The sequence below is a fragment of the Xiphias gladius genome, chromosome 8, assembly GCF_016859285.1.
Source record: "Xiphias gladius isolate SHS-SW01 ecotype Sanya breed wild chromosome 8, ASM1685928v1, whole genome shotgun sequence".
NCBI lineage: Eukaryota > Metazoa > Chordata > Actinopteri > Istiophoriformes > Xiphiidae > Xiphias > Xiphias gladius.
Window position 1 is genome coordinate 26,599,587 of NC_053407.1, and position 12,866 is coordinate 26,612,452.

Below are 12,866 nucleotides of genomic sequence, written 5' to 3' on the forward strand. Positions count from 1 at the left end.
TCCCAGATTATTGACCTCCACAGCTCAATTTTAGGTCAAATTTTTTAATGACGTGATGGCATTCGTCTTAGTCACATACTGTGTATCAACAGGCAGTCATGTTAAAACACACGCCGTTCTGGACACGCACTGTGACCGCAAGAGGGAACATACAGTACAAAAAGACCCCGCAGGACATATCAGACATGCTTTAATACCGTTCACATTGAGCATCCAGTCCATTTTCTTAGAAAATCTCTTACTAGAAATACTGGGAGCTTTCAGCATAATTCAATAAACACATTTGTGCAGTGTCCTTCTTAACCTCTCCCTCTCCGTCGGCTCTCAGCTGCGGAAGTCGGTGTGCCTCGCTCTGTCTAAGATGTGGTGCGACTCGGAGCTGCACCGCCGCATGCTAGAAAAGGCCTGCGAGGACGGAGACACGGCGATGGCCGAGTGTCTGATCGAGCTGGGCGCCGACATCAACGGGAAGACGAAAACGGAGTCTCTCATCTACCAGGTCAGAGGCCACAGAACCTGACAGGCCAGATTAGGGATGTATACGGAATCCAGCAGCTCACATGATGAGTTGGTAACATAGATTTAAGCTCCAGTAACATGTGAGGGGCGTTTACATGTCATATATTTGTTGACATTTTATAGACTAATATATAGGTCTGGGTGTTTTTATTATTATTAATAATGATAATAATAATGATAATAATGATAATAATAATACTGTGCCTGCGTTTCATTTCCAATAACCTACAATGACGATACTTTATTTTCGATGCCTTTCATTTAACAAAAGAGGCCAAATGTCTCCAAAAACAAGCAGACAGACCCGAATTCTTTGAACTAGTTTAATATTTCGATTAACATTAGGAATTTCCTTCATCTGGTCAGAGAATAAAGATCAAAAATGTAACCAGACATTCAGTGCCAGCTTTTAGAACTTGACGGTTGTCGATACTTGGTGCAAAGGAACAACACCAGATAGATGAATCAGACGTGAGAATGGTCCTCGGTTGCAGCGCCGCCTGCCTGTCCATCACGGCCTCTGTGTTGCGTTCGCAGGTGTGTGAGAGAGGCGGACCTCTGGAACTGGTGGAGCTCCTACTCAGCCGCGGTGCACACGAGCAGCACCTCCGCAGGGCTCTGGCCGTGAGCGTGAAGCGGGGCGACGGGCCCGCCGTCATTCAGCTCCTGGGCCGCCTGGGTCTGGACCTCAACAACAGCGCCCTCTGCTTGGGGGGCTTCAGGCTGGGGCGCCTGGACGCTGCCTGGCTCAGCCCCCTGCTGGCCGACAGAGGAAGAACGCACAGTCTCCGTTACAGCAACAGTGAGGAAGAGTTGATGCTTTTCTTTGTTTTGCACCATTTTACATTGATTGTCTGTTGATTTTGGACAAAACAAGCAATTTAAATGTGAAGTTGCGTATTTCCGAATTTTTCTGACATTTTCTAGACTAAACAGTTGATCGGTTATGTGAAAAGAATGAATTAATATTTAGTTCTATGTACCATGCTCTTGCTCTTTAAGGTAAAGGTATGAGTTTGGCCAGGTACATCCAATCTCTCCAGAGGTCCAAGAGTGTCAGCGGTCCCCTGAGGTCGATGGCCGACCCCTGCCTGACCTCTGGCTACATTTCTGACGAGAGTGACGACTCCAGCTTCAGCCTGGTCTCCATGGACGACAGCCTGTTTTTCAACGACGACATGGAGAGTGACGGTAAAGTTTCAGAGAGCTAATCCTGCGGGCGCGTGTGTCCGTAGATGGCAGATACATTAGATCTATACTCTAGAGCTGCACGTTCAGACAGCGATGTAGTTCTACTACAGGCTGAGTCCGTTAAACGTCAGACTGTGCTTCTCATGAGAACATCTGCCTGCCTGGTGTCTGACATGACACAAATATGGCCACCTGCAGAGACCGTGTGCATTGTGCTGTTTTCACTGCCTCTAAATGAATTTGTCGTCTTATGCATCTTTCTGACATACATCTTCTTCTTTATTCCCTTTTGTTTTTGTTAAGGTAAGCTGCCACAAACAAAAAGGAAATATTTTTAATATCAGCGGAAATAGATTTGAATACCATCATTTTTTCACTTCACAAATGATAACCAATACCTTTTGAAAATTAGGTGACATGAAATATATTTTTGGGAGCTGTGACGAGCTCTGTCGTGTCGTGAACTAGATTCAACCTCTCAACTAAAAAGGAAAAAGAAACAAAAACGCAGTGTTGTGGCAGTATAACAAGGTGAGTAGTGACAAGCATAAACGACCCCTTGTCCTCCTGTGTGCTTTTCCTTTTGTAGGGAGTGATTCAGTGTCAGGGGCTCTGTCCCCAAAACCACATAATAATTCAGCGGAGGAACTGGGGGGCTCCTCTAAAAGAAAGCAGGGGCGTCGCAGACATGCCAGTGCCGAGGTAAAAACCTTTCATTATTATTTAGTATTTCATGCATACGTGATACTATTTTTTTTTTTTAAACAAAACCGTATACGCTGCAGTTCTTAACTGAAAAATAGAATCAGTAATCTCGTTCAGATCTAAGCCTGTTCGGTCACTGTTGCCTGTTGGTCTGTTTTTTTCCATTTCCAGAGCGGTCAAACTGAGAATGATCACGGTGAGGCTGTACACAGGAGATACGGGAGGACTGGCTCGACCCAAAGAGGTAGCTCCAGCAGATTGAATTCAGTTCAGCTTCATTCTCTCTCTGTCAGACACGGCTGCACGATGCTTTCACTCTTCTGTTTGACACTTGGAAATACTCCTAAGGTTTTCGGTTGGATTCAAGTCAGGGGACGTACCTGGCCAAGTCATAGTTTTCACTTTTTCAAACTCCTGTGATTTTTTTTTTTTTTTCCCTCTTCACCCCCAGTTCATTTGGGATCATTGTCGTTTTGGAAAATTCCTCCCCCGCCAAGCCTCTTGGGCCTTCAGTATTTGGGTACACAAACTTGCATTCATAGTGCTATTTATAGATGTCATCTCCGCTCCAGCTTTTGCTCTCACGCACACCCCCACCTCCGCGTTTTTTACCGTTGGCACTGTGCAGTCACTGCGGTAGTCCTGGCCCGACATGCCGGACCCCATCTGTTCCCATCAAATTTATTTTGCTTTCACTTGACCAAAGAAGGTGCTGCCAACATTCATCTGGCTTCTTTTCATTTTCTCTGGCAAAGTTGAGTCATGCAGTTTTGTGCCATTTTGTAAGTAATGATCTTCTTCTGGGACGTCATCCAAAGAGGTTGACTTCATGCAATGTCCAGCTGTCTGAGCAGACACTGAAGCACCACCGTAAATCCTTGTGCCAAGTCAGAGGCACCGACTCATCTTCTTTTTTTTTTTTCAATACAACGGTGTAAATAGCGAGTTGTGCGTGGCGTCGCTTTGCGAGGACGGCCGCCGCGCCTTCTGTTATTGGCAGCGTGTCTCTCCCTGAACCGCCTAGCCACTGCCGCAGCTGCGTGTCGGCTCACGTTCGGTAACCTACTGATGCACCCTCTCCCAACTTTATGAGGTCTCACGATCCGGTTTTGTTACCTGGTCAGGCAAGTCCTCACCATGTGGGACCGTGTTGCATTAGACACAACCCAGGCCACCACTGAGGCAGCTGTGAAGCTGTTCACAGTCTAGTTTATAACCTTGGTCACTTTCGTTGGAGTCGTCGCAGGTGTACTTTTGTATTGAGGTTGTTCTGTGGGACCTGTATTTTCCATGTAGTCTGTCTAACCTGTTTGGTTTTACTCATACATAAGATCAAATACCCAACACTTCAACCTAAAATAATACAATTATTGTAAGATGGTACAATTTGGGATCATGTAACATTTAATTGATGTTGCACAGGGTTGTACTGTTTTGTTGTGTATATTTGACATTTGACTGTCCGTTAACTGATAAAGCTCGCTGCCTGTCATTCAACCAAAATCCAAAATTGCTCAGGAAAATACAGTATTACCGGGGATCTTAGACTGATAAAATAAAATACCCATCAAGCTAAAAGAGGTGTAGGATGTGTCTTTTGGATACGGAAGAACTGTGAAATGCAAAAAAAATCTTTGTGTGCTCTTGGACTGTACATTTTGTTTAGTAATAGAAAATGTTCAGACACTATCCATCTGCATATGGACCTGGATCTGCTTCAAATACACTTAGTGATAGACAAGGATACATGTGCCAGATTAGTTTCATTCAAGTTAAGTAGTTCATAAGAAAATACCAAAGATGTTAAAAAATGGCTTCAGAGGAAGAAAAAACAAAAAACAAATCTCCCACTATGGACCTTTTTTAATGGGCACTGTCAACCATTTATGCTCCATGGAAAATAAGACTTACACCCTTGGTCTACGGAGAGACAAAGGTAAAAAATACTAGATGAAATGGGATTGTCAGAGAAATGTACTTGTTGTTGTTGTTTTCTTCTTTAACATTACGCAGTAATGCTCAAACTCCTGTGTAATGTACTGTACCTGTGTCTCTGTCTGCTGACCTCATTCAAGCCCTCGTGTTTCTGTCCTACACTTCCGTTCGTTAAATTTTAATTGCTTTAAAAAAAACTGTCTTAACATCAGATTGTAGCTCATGACTTGTGTCCCCCGGTATCCCTTTCTCAGTGCTGGGGTCCGGTGAAAACTCTGCTGCTCTGACCAAAGAGAGGGAGCGGATCCGCCTGCTGGACCTTACAGGGAACGAGTTGGACTCTCTGTCCTGTCTGATGGACGACGGCTACGTGCAGCAGCAGCTGGGGTACCTGCTCCGCCTCGACCTGAGCCACAACAATCTGCTGGAGTTTCCTGCAGCTCTTTGCCAGGTAGTGGACTCTGATCTGTGCCGAATCACCGAGATGTCAAATGATGAAAGGAAAATGTGCGCTGAAGCAATTTTTTTTTTTGGATTTGGCACAGAGTTTGAACCGTCTGACTCGACTGGACCTGCAGAGCAACCAGCTCCAGTCGCTGCCGGTGGAGCTGCTGTCTCTGCCCTCACTCAGCATCCTGAACGTCTCTCGTAACTGTGTGGGTCCGCTGCTGACCTTTGACCCTGCTGTCACCTGCCAATCACTGCGGCAGCTCAACCTGTCTTTCAACAACATCGCCTCATTTCCGGACGAGCTGGGCCGCGCCATGGATCAACTAGAGGAGCTGTTTATGGAAGGGTAGGCTACTGGGAAAACTGAGGCGCTTTACATGAGCAACGCTGGTGAAGGTAACGGTTGTTTTTCGCCTTTTCCCCTCTCAGTAACAGTATCACTGCTCTGCGCACGCCTCTGAATCTGCCGCACATCAAGCTGCTCGACGTGAGCAAGAACAGCGTGGAGAATATTTCTGCAGACTTCCTGACTGGCTGCCCCAAACTGGAAACCTTTAACGCCTCCATGAACAAAATCTGTGAGTGCAGTTATTGCATTTAACATTTTCAGTCAAAGAGCTTTGTTCCCTCTTCGTTTTTCCTACTGTGTACTCTGTACACTGTGTACTTTGCAAACACACTGGGGGGGGATCTTAGTCTCAGCTTTTCTCGGAATTTGACCAAATTTTAAATCACTGCACCATTTGAAGAGGGGATCCATATAATCCTGAGTTTACCGTCCTCTCCAGGTTCCCTGTCACATCTGCCATCCAAGCTCACGACACTGAAACTAGCAAACAACAGCTTCACCTGTGTTTCTGAGGCCATACTTGATCTTCCAAAGTAAGTCAGATTCTCGGCTACTTTTCTTGTGTCCATGTGTTTTTTTTTGTTTTTTTTTTAGTTTATACTTTTGTCAGTAAGTGTGTGGTGATAATCCTCAGCGTATCTACGTTACACGTCTAATGCTTTCATCTGTTTAGCTTGAGGTCAGTGGACATGAGAACCAACAACATTACCGTTCTCCCTGGCCCGGGACTTTGGGCGTCCAGCAACCTCAGAGAGCTGATGTTCAGTCAGAACGGCATCGAAGCTCTGGACCTGAGCGGACCGATCTACAAATGGAGCAGACTAGAGAAATTCCACCTGAGTGACAACAAGCTCAGTGAGGTATAGGACGATTTAAAGCACTAGAGAAGAAATTTAACACCAGCGTAAATACCACATTATTGCAAATAAGTACCTTTTTTAATGGTTGTGGTGTTTTGCGTCCAGATTCCTCCACAGATCGGCCTGTTGGAAGGCCTGACCTCCCTGGACGTGAGCCATAACGCTAACCTGCGGTCCTTCCCCGATGAGATGGGGAAACTAGTCCGACTGTGGGACCTGCCGCTGGATGGCCTTCGGCTCCAACTGGACCTCAAACTCATTGGCAGCAAGACCAAAGACATAGTCCGGTCAGGGGCTTTACAAACCTGAGATGTTTTTTGTGCATAAAAATAATAATGTTAAGAACTCTATGACCACAGTTTATGATGACTCATTCTTGAATTTGTAAAAGAAGCAATAAATTAAGCAAGTCTCATCGTAAATGAGCGCTGCCTCTCCCCCAGGTTCCTGCAGCAGCGGCTGAAGAAGGCAGTGCCATACTACCGGATGAAACTCATCGTGGTGGGGAATGCCGGCAGCGGGAAGACCGCGCTGATTCAGCAGCTGATGAAGCTGAAGCGCTCCCAGGTGAACTCTAAGACGCCCGTCGTTGGCATTGACGTCAGGGACTGGACCATCAGGGAACGGGACAAGAAGAAAATGGTGCTGAACGTCTGGGACTTCTCAGGTTGGCCAGCGCCTGAAATCTGAATCGCTTCATTAGGAGCTGTTAGATATGCACACGTCCTAATGACTAATTCCCAAGTAGCACAGCAGCGTAAAAACATAAAGTCACACATGGCATCTTATCGATCAGTCCACACAGCACCAAATCAAAGTCATGCGTGTTATAAGACACTGATTCAAATTTTCTCACATGTGGAGACAGGTGTTTTGTTCAGCCGGCGTGCTACAGTTTGACTCTCTGCCTCTTTACCCAGGTGGAGAGGAGTTCAGTGGCTCTCACCCTCACTTCCTGACTTCCAGAGCTCTTTACCTGGTGGTCTACAACCTCAGCAAGGGAGCCAGTCAGGTGGACACCCTCAAACCCTGGCTCTTCAACATCAAAGTAACCGAAACCAAGACTAAGTTATAGATTGATCTGAGTCGACGTGATAGTGGAGTGATCTGCTTCATTTGGAAATATCATGTTTTTCAGTCAAATTCTCAAAATTCTTGAAACAATGTTATTTGTTTTATTTTTTTTTTTTTTTTAAAAAAAAAAAAAAAAAAAAAAAAATTTTTTTTGTTTTTTTTTAAGGCTCAACGCTGACCATCCATTCTTGAATATGAATAGTGATTTTTAGTACAAACTCGTGGAAAATGTTTATGTATATATGTTTTCTCCATCCCTTGAAAAATCCTTGCCACTCCTCTTTACTTCAGGCGGTAGCTCCGCTCTCCCCGGTCATCCTGGTGGGCACCCACAGAGACGCGAGCGACGAGCCACAGCTTCAAGCCTGCCTGACCAAGATCCGCGAGGAGCTGCTGAACCACCAGGGTTTCCCCGCCATCACGGACTATCATATGGTCTCCGTCTGCGAGGACTCGGACGCCATGGCCCGACTCCGCAAGGCCATCGCCAGAGAGGTCGCCAGCTTCAAGGTAAAAGGACACAAACAGCAGGATGAATGTTTCCTTTCCTCATATTACCCCTTGACTCACCGCCTTTCCTTCTCACAGATCCAGGGCCAGCCTGTGATGGGCCAGCTGGTTCCAGACAGCTATGTGGAGCTGGAGCGCCGGGTTCTGCTGGAGAGGACCAGGGTGCCCCCGGAGTTCCCCGTCCTCAGGCACCAGGAAGTGCTGCAGCTCATCCAGGAGAGTCAGCTGCAGCTGGAGGAAGCTGAGCTGCCGCACGCCGTCCACTTCCTCAGCGAAGCCGGTCGGTCTGCTTTAAAGAAGAACCTGCCTCGTTCAGCATCACACAGGCCATAAACTTTTTTTTGAAAGAAATAGATGACCTTAAATGTCGCGTCCCAATTCATCTTAGCATCAGCACTTACTTTAACAGCTTTACGTCCCCGTCTAGTATAACCTAGATTCCCTCTTAACCCAGTTATGCAGTGATACATGTAGCGAGCAGAGAACAGGATGACACTTACGTGTGTGTGGATTAATGAATGTAAATCTTACTGTGCCTTCCCTTTGTTAACGCTTCGCAGTTCATTTATCAGTTACTGGCAGGAGAAGAAATACTGTAATCATGCATATAGATGTTCGGCCATTCTATGGCCAGGTGTATTTTGTGCTTTAAATAGAATAATCGCCTCTTTGGATCAACATTAAATACACTCAGCGGGAATTATGTCTGACCAAACCCTGCGTTTTTGTCTCCGCAGGGGTCGTACTGCACTTTGACGACCCTGCACTTCAGCTCCAGGACCTCTACTTTATCGACCCACAGTGGCTGTGCAACATCATCTCCCAGGTGGCCTCATCTGCGCGCGCACACACACACACACACACACACACACACACACACACAAAAAAAACCACATCCTTTGTGTCTTTGTTCAGGCTAACTGAGCTGAATCCGCTTAAACAAAGCAGCAGTTTCAGTTTCTTCTTTTGGGCTTGAGGCTGATGATGAAAATCCGACAACATCTTACAGTTTTGTGTAACCCAGGAAAAAAATCTATTCTCTGTTTTACTTATCACCACTCATTACCTTTTTGGAAATATCTAATTTTTCTAGCCTAGCTGCTACTGTATTTACACCATTTGTCCAGAAATTGTTGCGCTTCAACTGCATGTCCTACTTTACACGCTCAGAGGATGTATGTTATGTACAAGCAGACGTCAGACATCTGTACAACCCCAACTGAAAGCAGTGCAGAGACTCTTCACACTCAGGCTACTCCATTGAACAGCTAATCCTAAATTCAGAGTCAGCCGTGTCACCAAGAACTGAAAATGAAAATGGCCACCGGAGGGCCCATTTTGCAACAGAAAATCCCAGTATTAACACTCACATGCACGTACATGACCACTACATGAGGTGTCAGAAGTGGCAGATAAACAAATGTGTGTGTTGCCTGCTCTCTGTGCAGAAACTGACACTAAAGAGCTGCGGCTTCTGGGAGCATCCTAAAGGAGTCGTTCAGCGCTCGGTGGTGGAAAAGTTTCTGTTTGAGACCAAGTGTTTCCCGAAGAGCCACCTGATGCAGTTCTTCAAACTGCTGGAGAAGTTCCAGATCGCTCTGCCGTTCGGGGAGGACCAGCTGCTGGTACCCAGCAGGTATGTGTTAAAGTCCCAGCCACAGACCTCAAATGATAATCAGAAAAATAGAAATACGAAAATGTCATGCAGTTCAAATGTCTCCAGCCACTCATTCCTTTTTTAAGTCTGTCCAAACACAGGCCAGTCATAGAGCTTCCTCACAGTGAGAACTCAGAGGTGATTGTGCGTCTCTATGAGATGCCATACTTCCCCGTGGATTATTGGTCTCGGCAGATCAGCCGCCTGCTGGAGGTCTCGTCTTACTTGCTTTGCGGAAGAGGTAACGTGCATGCACAGGAGACACAATCGCTGTTTCATTTCAGTGCTGTTCTGCTTACAGACTCAAAAAAAAAAAACCAAAAACCCCAGTTGACAAATAAAGACTATCTCACACGGTTTGCTGTCCAGAGAGAGTTGTGCGACCCAACCGGATCTACTGGAGGAGGGGCGTGTACCTGAGCTGGTCCCCTGAAGCGTACTGTCTGGTGGAGTCCGCCTCAGATGAGGAAAAAAACCCCTCCAGCTTTGTCAGAATAACTGTGCCCTCTTCACGCAAAGGTGCAGTGGTTTTTAACAAGTTCCCGTCTTGCCGCACAACAATTGAATGAGAACTAGAAATGACCCCGTATTTACAAGAGATGAAAGAGAGAAGATCATTTGAAAGTAAAATAACCATAAACTGGCTGCAGTGCAAAAAACTAGAACCTCTATGAAAACTGCTTTAAATCTTTTCAGTGTGTGCAAATGAAGTTTAACCGAGAATATGTAACCTCAAATATCCATATGTTTAATATAAATAGCGTTATGTCACGCAAGTGTATTGATTATATGGCAAGAGAATGTATCACAGGAGTGTCGGTGACGTCGCCGCCGTCAGTCCCTTTCAAATGTTCACCAGTGTCTCCCTTCCCCCAGGCCGGGTCTTACTGGGTCAGGTTGTGGATCACATCGACTCCCTGCTGGAGGAGTGGTTCCCCGGCCTGCTCAACACCGACATGCACGGCAGCGGCGAGGCTCTGCTGAAGAAGTGGGCTCTGTACAGCTTTGAGGACGGCCAGGAGTGGAGAAAGATTCTGCTGGAGGACCTCTTCGCCTATTTTGACAATGGTTTCCCTTCTTTAAATCCATGAAATTTGGTTTCACATCATTTTAAGCATTCCACATGAATGTTTTTTTTTTTCGATATCTGAAATCTTTTATGTTAATGAACTTATAATCGATCGATCGTAGATTTTCTGCTGGTGAATCCGGAGGACCCCCGGAGCACACTGCCCATCTCTCAGATCGCCCCTGACTTAGTGCTAAGTGATCTGCCTGCGGGAACAATACTGGACAGTGAGGAGCTGGATGTGGATCTGTCTAAGGAAAAAAGACTGGGTGAGCTCATCTTATTTTCATACATGATTTTTTCCTTACTTTCTTAATTACTGAAGAAACAGTTCTAATAAATGGCACAAGACCAGGATGTCTGATGATGATGATGATGATGATGATGATAATGGCTCAATAATATCACATGAAATGCATATGAGTATTATTTATCCGGCTGTAGGGGACGGTGGCTTTGGAACTGTCTATCGAGGTGTCTACAAAAATGAAGAAGTAGCCGTGAAGATATTCAACAAGCATGCATCTGAGCTTTACATCTACAGACTCCTTAGACAGGTACCACTGGAAACTTAAAATGAGAAACTAAAAGGTCCCTTCAGTTGCCGTGTCCTGCACCGTACATTGACGAAGCACCTTGCTCCATGGAAGCTTCAGCAGTCAATGAAATATTATCAGAAACCAAACTGGTTCATTTACTTCACCTCTTCTCATTGGATCTTTTTCCCAGGAGTTGACGGTGTTGGGTCGGCTCCGTCACCCCAGCTTGGTCGGCCTGCTGGCAGCCGGTTCAGCTCCTCAGGTCCTGGTGATGGAGCTGGCTCTTCGTGGCTCTTTGGACTCCCTTTTTGAACGTGAGAACGGCAGCCTCAACCGGAAGCTCCAGCAAAGGATCGCCCTGCATGTGGCCGACGGACTCAGGTAGAAACTGAGGGATGACTGCATTGCGTTCCTTGTCTTGTTCGGCCTGTTCGGTTTTATTTGCTTATTCAGAAAATATTGAATTTTGGAGAGTTGATCTTTTCAAACAAGGTCTGGAAATTGGCGATCAAAGTACTGTGTTGTCCAAATGACATTATGATACACTACAGTGTAATTCTGATGAAGGCTAAGTGCAGAGACACTGTCATTTCACATATGACTGTGATGTGTAGGAAAATCCTGATATAATCATTGACTAAATTTAGCATTGGGATTGAGACTTTGTTCTCACATTTATCACCAAACGCATTCTCAAGATCAGATTCAGATGTTGAAAAATACGGTGTTTAAAAAAATGTGGAAATTTGAAAAGAAAACCTTTTTGGGTCTTCGTTTCATGTGTGCGAATCAGGTACCTTCACTCAGCCATGATCATCTATCGGGATCTGAAGCCCCACAACGTGCTCCTGTTCAACCTGAAGACCGACTCCGAGATCATTGCCAAGATCACAGACTACGGCATCGCTCAGTATTGCTGCAGCATGGGAGTGAGAAGCTCAGAGGGCACTCCAGGTCAGACGCCTCCTCGATCCTTTTAGATCCTTACTATATCCACGGCCTTCTTCTTATTGAACATCTGACCTGAATATCTGAAGAGCCACAGTAAAACTGTAGTGTCAGTGTGATTCTCTTGAGGAGGTTATTAATTTAAAAAATCGTGTTTTTCAGTTAAAGACAAATTTTTTTCCACTAAATTTGGTTAAAGTGTATGTTTTTTTTTTAAATATAATGAATGGGTAAAGCCTGGTCAAAGATGCAAAAAGTTTAAACCTGATTTCTGTGCATCACGCAGGTTTCCGAGCACCAGAGGTTGCCCGGGGGAATGTGATCTACAACCAGCAGGCTGATGTGTTCTCGTTCGGCCTCCTACTCTACGACCTCCTGACCTGTGGTGAGCGCATCTCCGATGGCATGAAGTTCCCCAGCGAGTTTGACGAAGTTGCAGTCCAGGGGAAGCTGCCAGGTAATATTTTTAAGAGTTCTTTTTACTAAAGAGTAAACGTGAGGGATTTTTTTTTTGTGTGATACAATATTATACAATGACACTCTTAATTTTCTCGTCCTGTAAACACTTTTTTTTTTTTTTTTTTTTTTTGTTGCATGTGAAATGTGGTGACGCACATTTGTAGGCGCTGTTGAAGGACGCTCTGTGAATGCTGAATTGATCCACTCTGATGCTGCTCGGCCTCTAGACGGCATCGTCAATTAATTAACTAAAATACAATTGAAAGTTTAGGCTTCTTTACTGCTGCGTTCCCCTTTTTATTATTCATTTGAAAAGACTTCTGGCAACATCAGAAAACCTTCCCCTTCTGTATTTTGCCTATACAGTATATTGCTTTTGTCTCGATTAATCCAACTGTCAAGTCAGTTTGGGAAATTGACAGGCTCTCATCTTGTATTTTAAATTGTGGTGTCGAGCCAACCCTTCTCGTTTTGTTCCACAGACTGTGCCTTTAACCCTGATGCCGTGCCAGCCATTTTTATATCAAACTGTATACTATTATAGTTTTCCGGTGTTATTAAAAATCAATTTCAGCTATATTTAAGGTTAGGAGCGCTATCG

The 12,866-nt window shown here is 45.2% G+C and overlaps 1 protein-coding gene across 4 annotated transcripts in view; it reads left to right on the forward strand.

Moving 5' to 3' along the window:
• Positions 1-12,866, forward strand: part of lrrk2 (leucine-rich repeat kinase 2) — a 37,754-nt gene that overhangs the window by 17,991 nt on the left and 6,897 nt on the right. For all 4 annotated transcript variants that reach the window (XM_040134094.1, XM_040134095.1, XM_040134097.1 and 1 more), the window contains 25 exons: positions 329-499; positions 1,057-1,321; positions 1,522-1,710; positions 2,300-2,412; positions 2,587-2,659; positions 4,605-4,801; positions 4,896-5,146; positions 5,230-5,378; positions 5,589-5,682; positions 5,823-6,009; positions 6,115-6,296; positions 6,453-6,676; positions 6,930-7,057; positions 7,375-7,593; positions 7,672-7,873; positions 8,331-8,419; positions 9,042-9,229; positions 9,337-9,491; positions 9,620-9,769; positions 10,127-10,318; positions 10,442-10,588; positions 10,764-10,876; positions 11,049-11,239; positions 11,652-11,812; positions 12,093-12,263. In XM_040134094.1, coding sequence (XP_039990028.1) covers positions 329-499; positions 1,057-1,321; positions 1,522-1,710; positions 2,300-2,412; positions 2,587-2,659; positions 4,605-4,801; positions 4,896-5,146; positions 5,230-5,378; positions 5,589-5,682; positions 5,823-6,009; positions 6,115-6,296; positions 6,453-6,676; positions 6,930-7,057; positions 7,375-7,593; positions 7,672-7,873; positions 8,331-8,419; positions 9,042-9,229; positions 9,337-9,491; positions 9,620-9,769; positions 10,127-10,318; positions 10,442-10,588; positions 10,764-10,876; positions 11,049-11,239; positions 11,652-11,812; positions 12,093-12,263 — 4,201 coding nt within the window. The remainder of the gene's footprint in view (positions 1-328; positions 500-1,056; positions 1,322-1,521; positions 1,711-2,299; positions 2,413-2,586; positions 2,660-4,604; positions 4,802-4,895; positions 5,147-5,229; positions 5,379-5,588; positions 5,683-5,822; positions 6,010-6,114; positions 6,297-6,452; positions 6,677-6,929; positions 7,058-7,374; positions 7,594-7,671; positions 7,874-8,330; positions 8,420-9,041; positions 9,230-9,336; positions 9,492-9,619; positions 9,770-10,126; positions 10,319-10,441; positions 10,589-10,763; positions 10,877-11,048; positions 11,240-11,651; positions 11,813-12,092; positions 12,264-12,866) is intronic.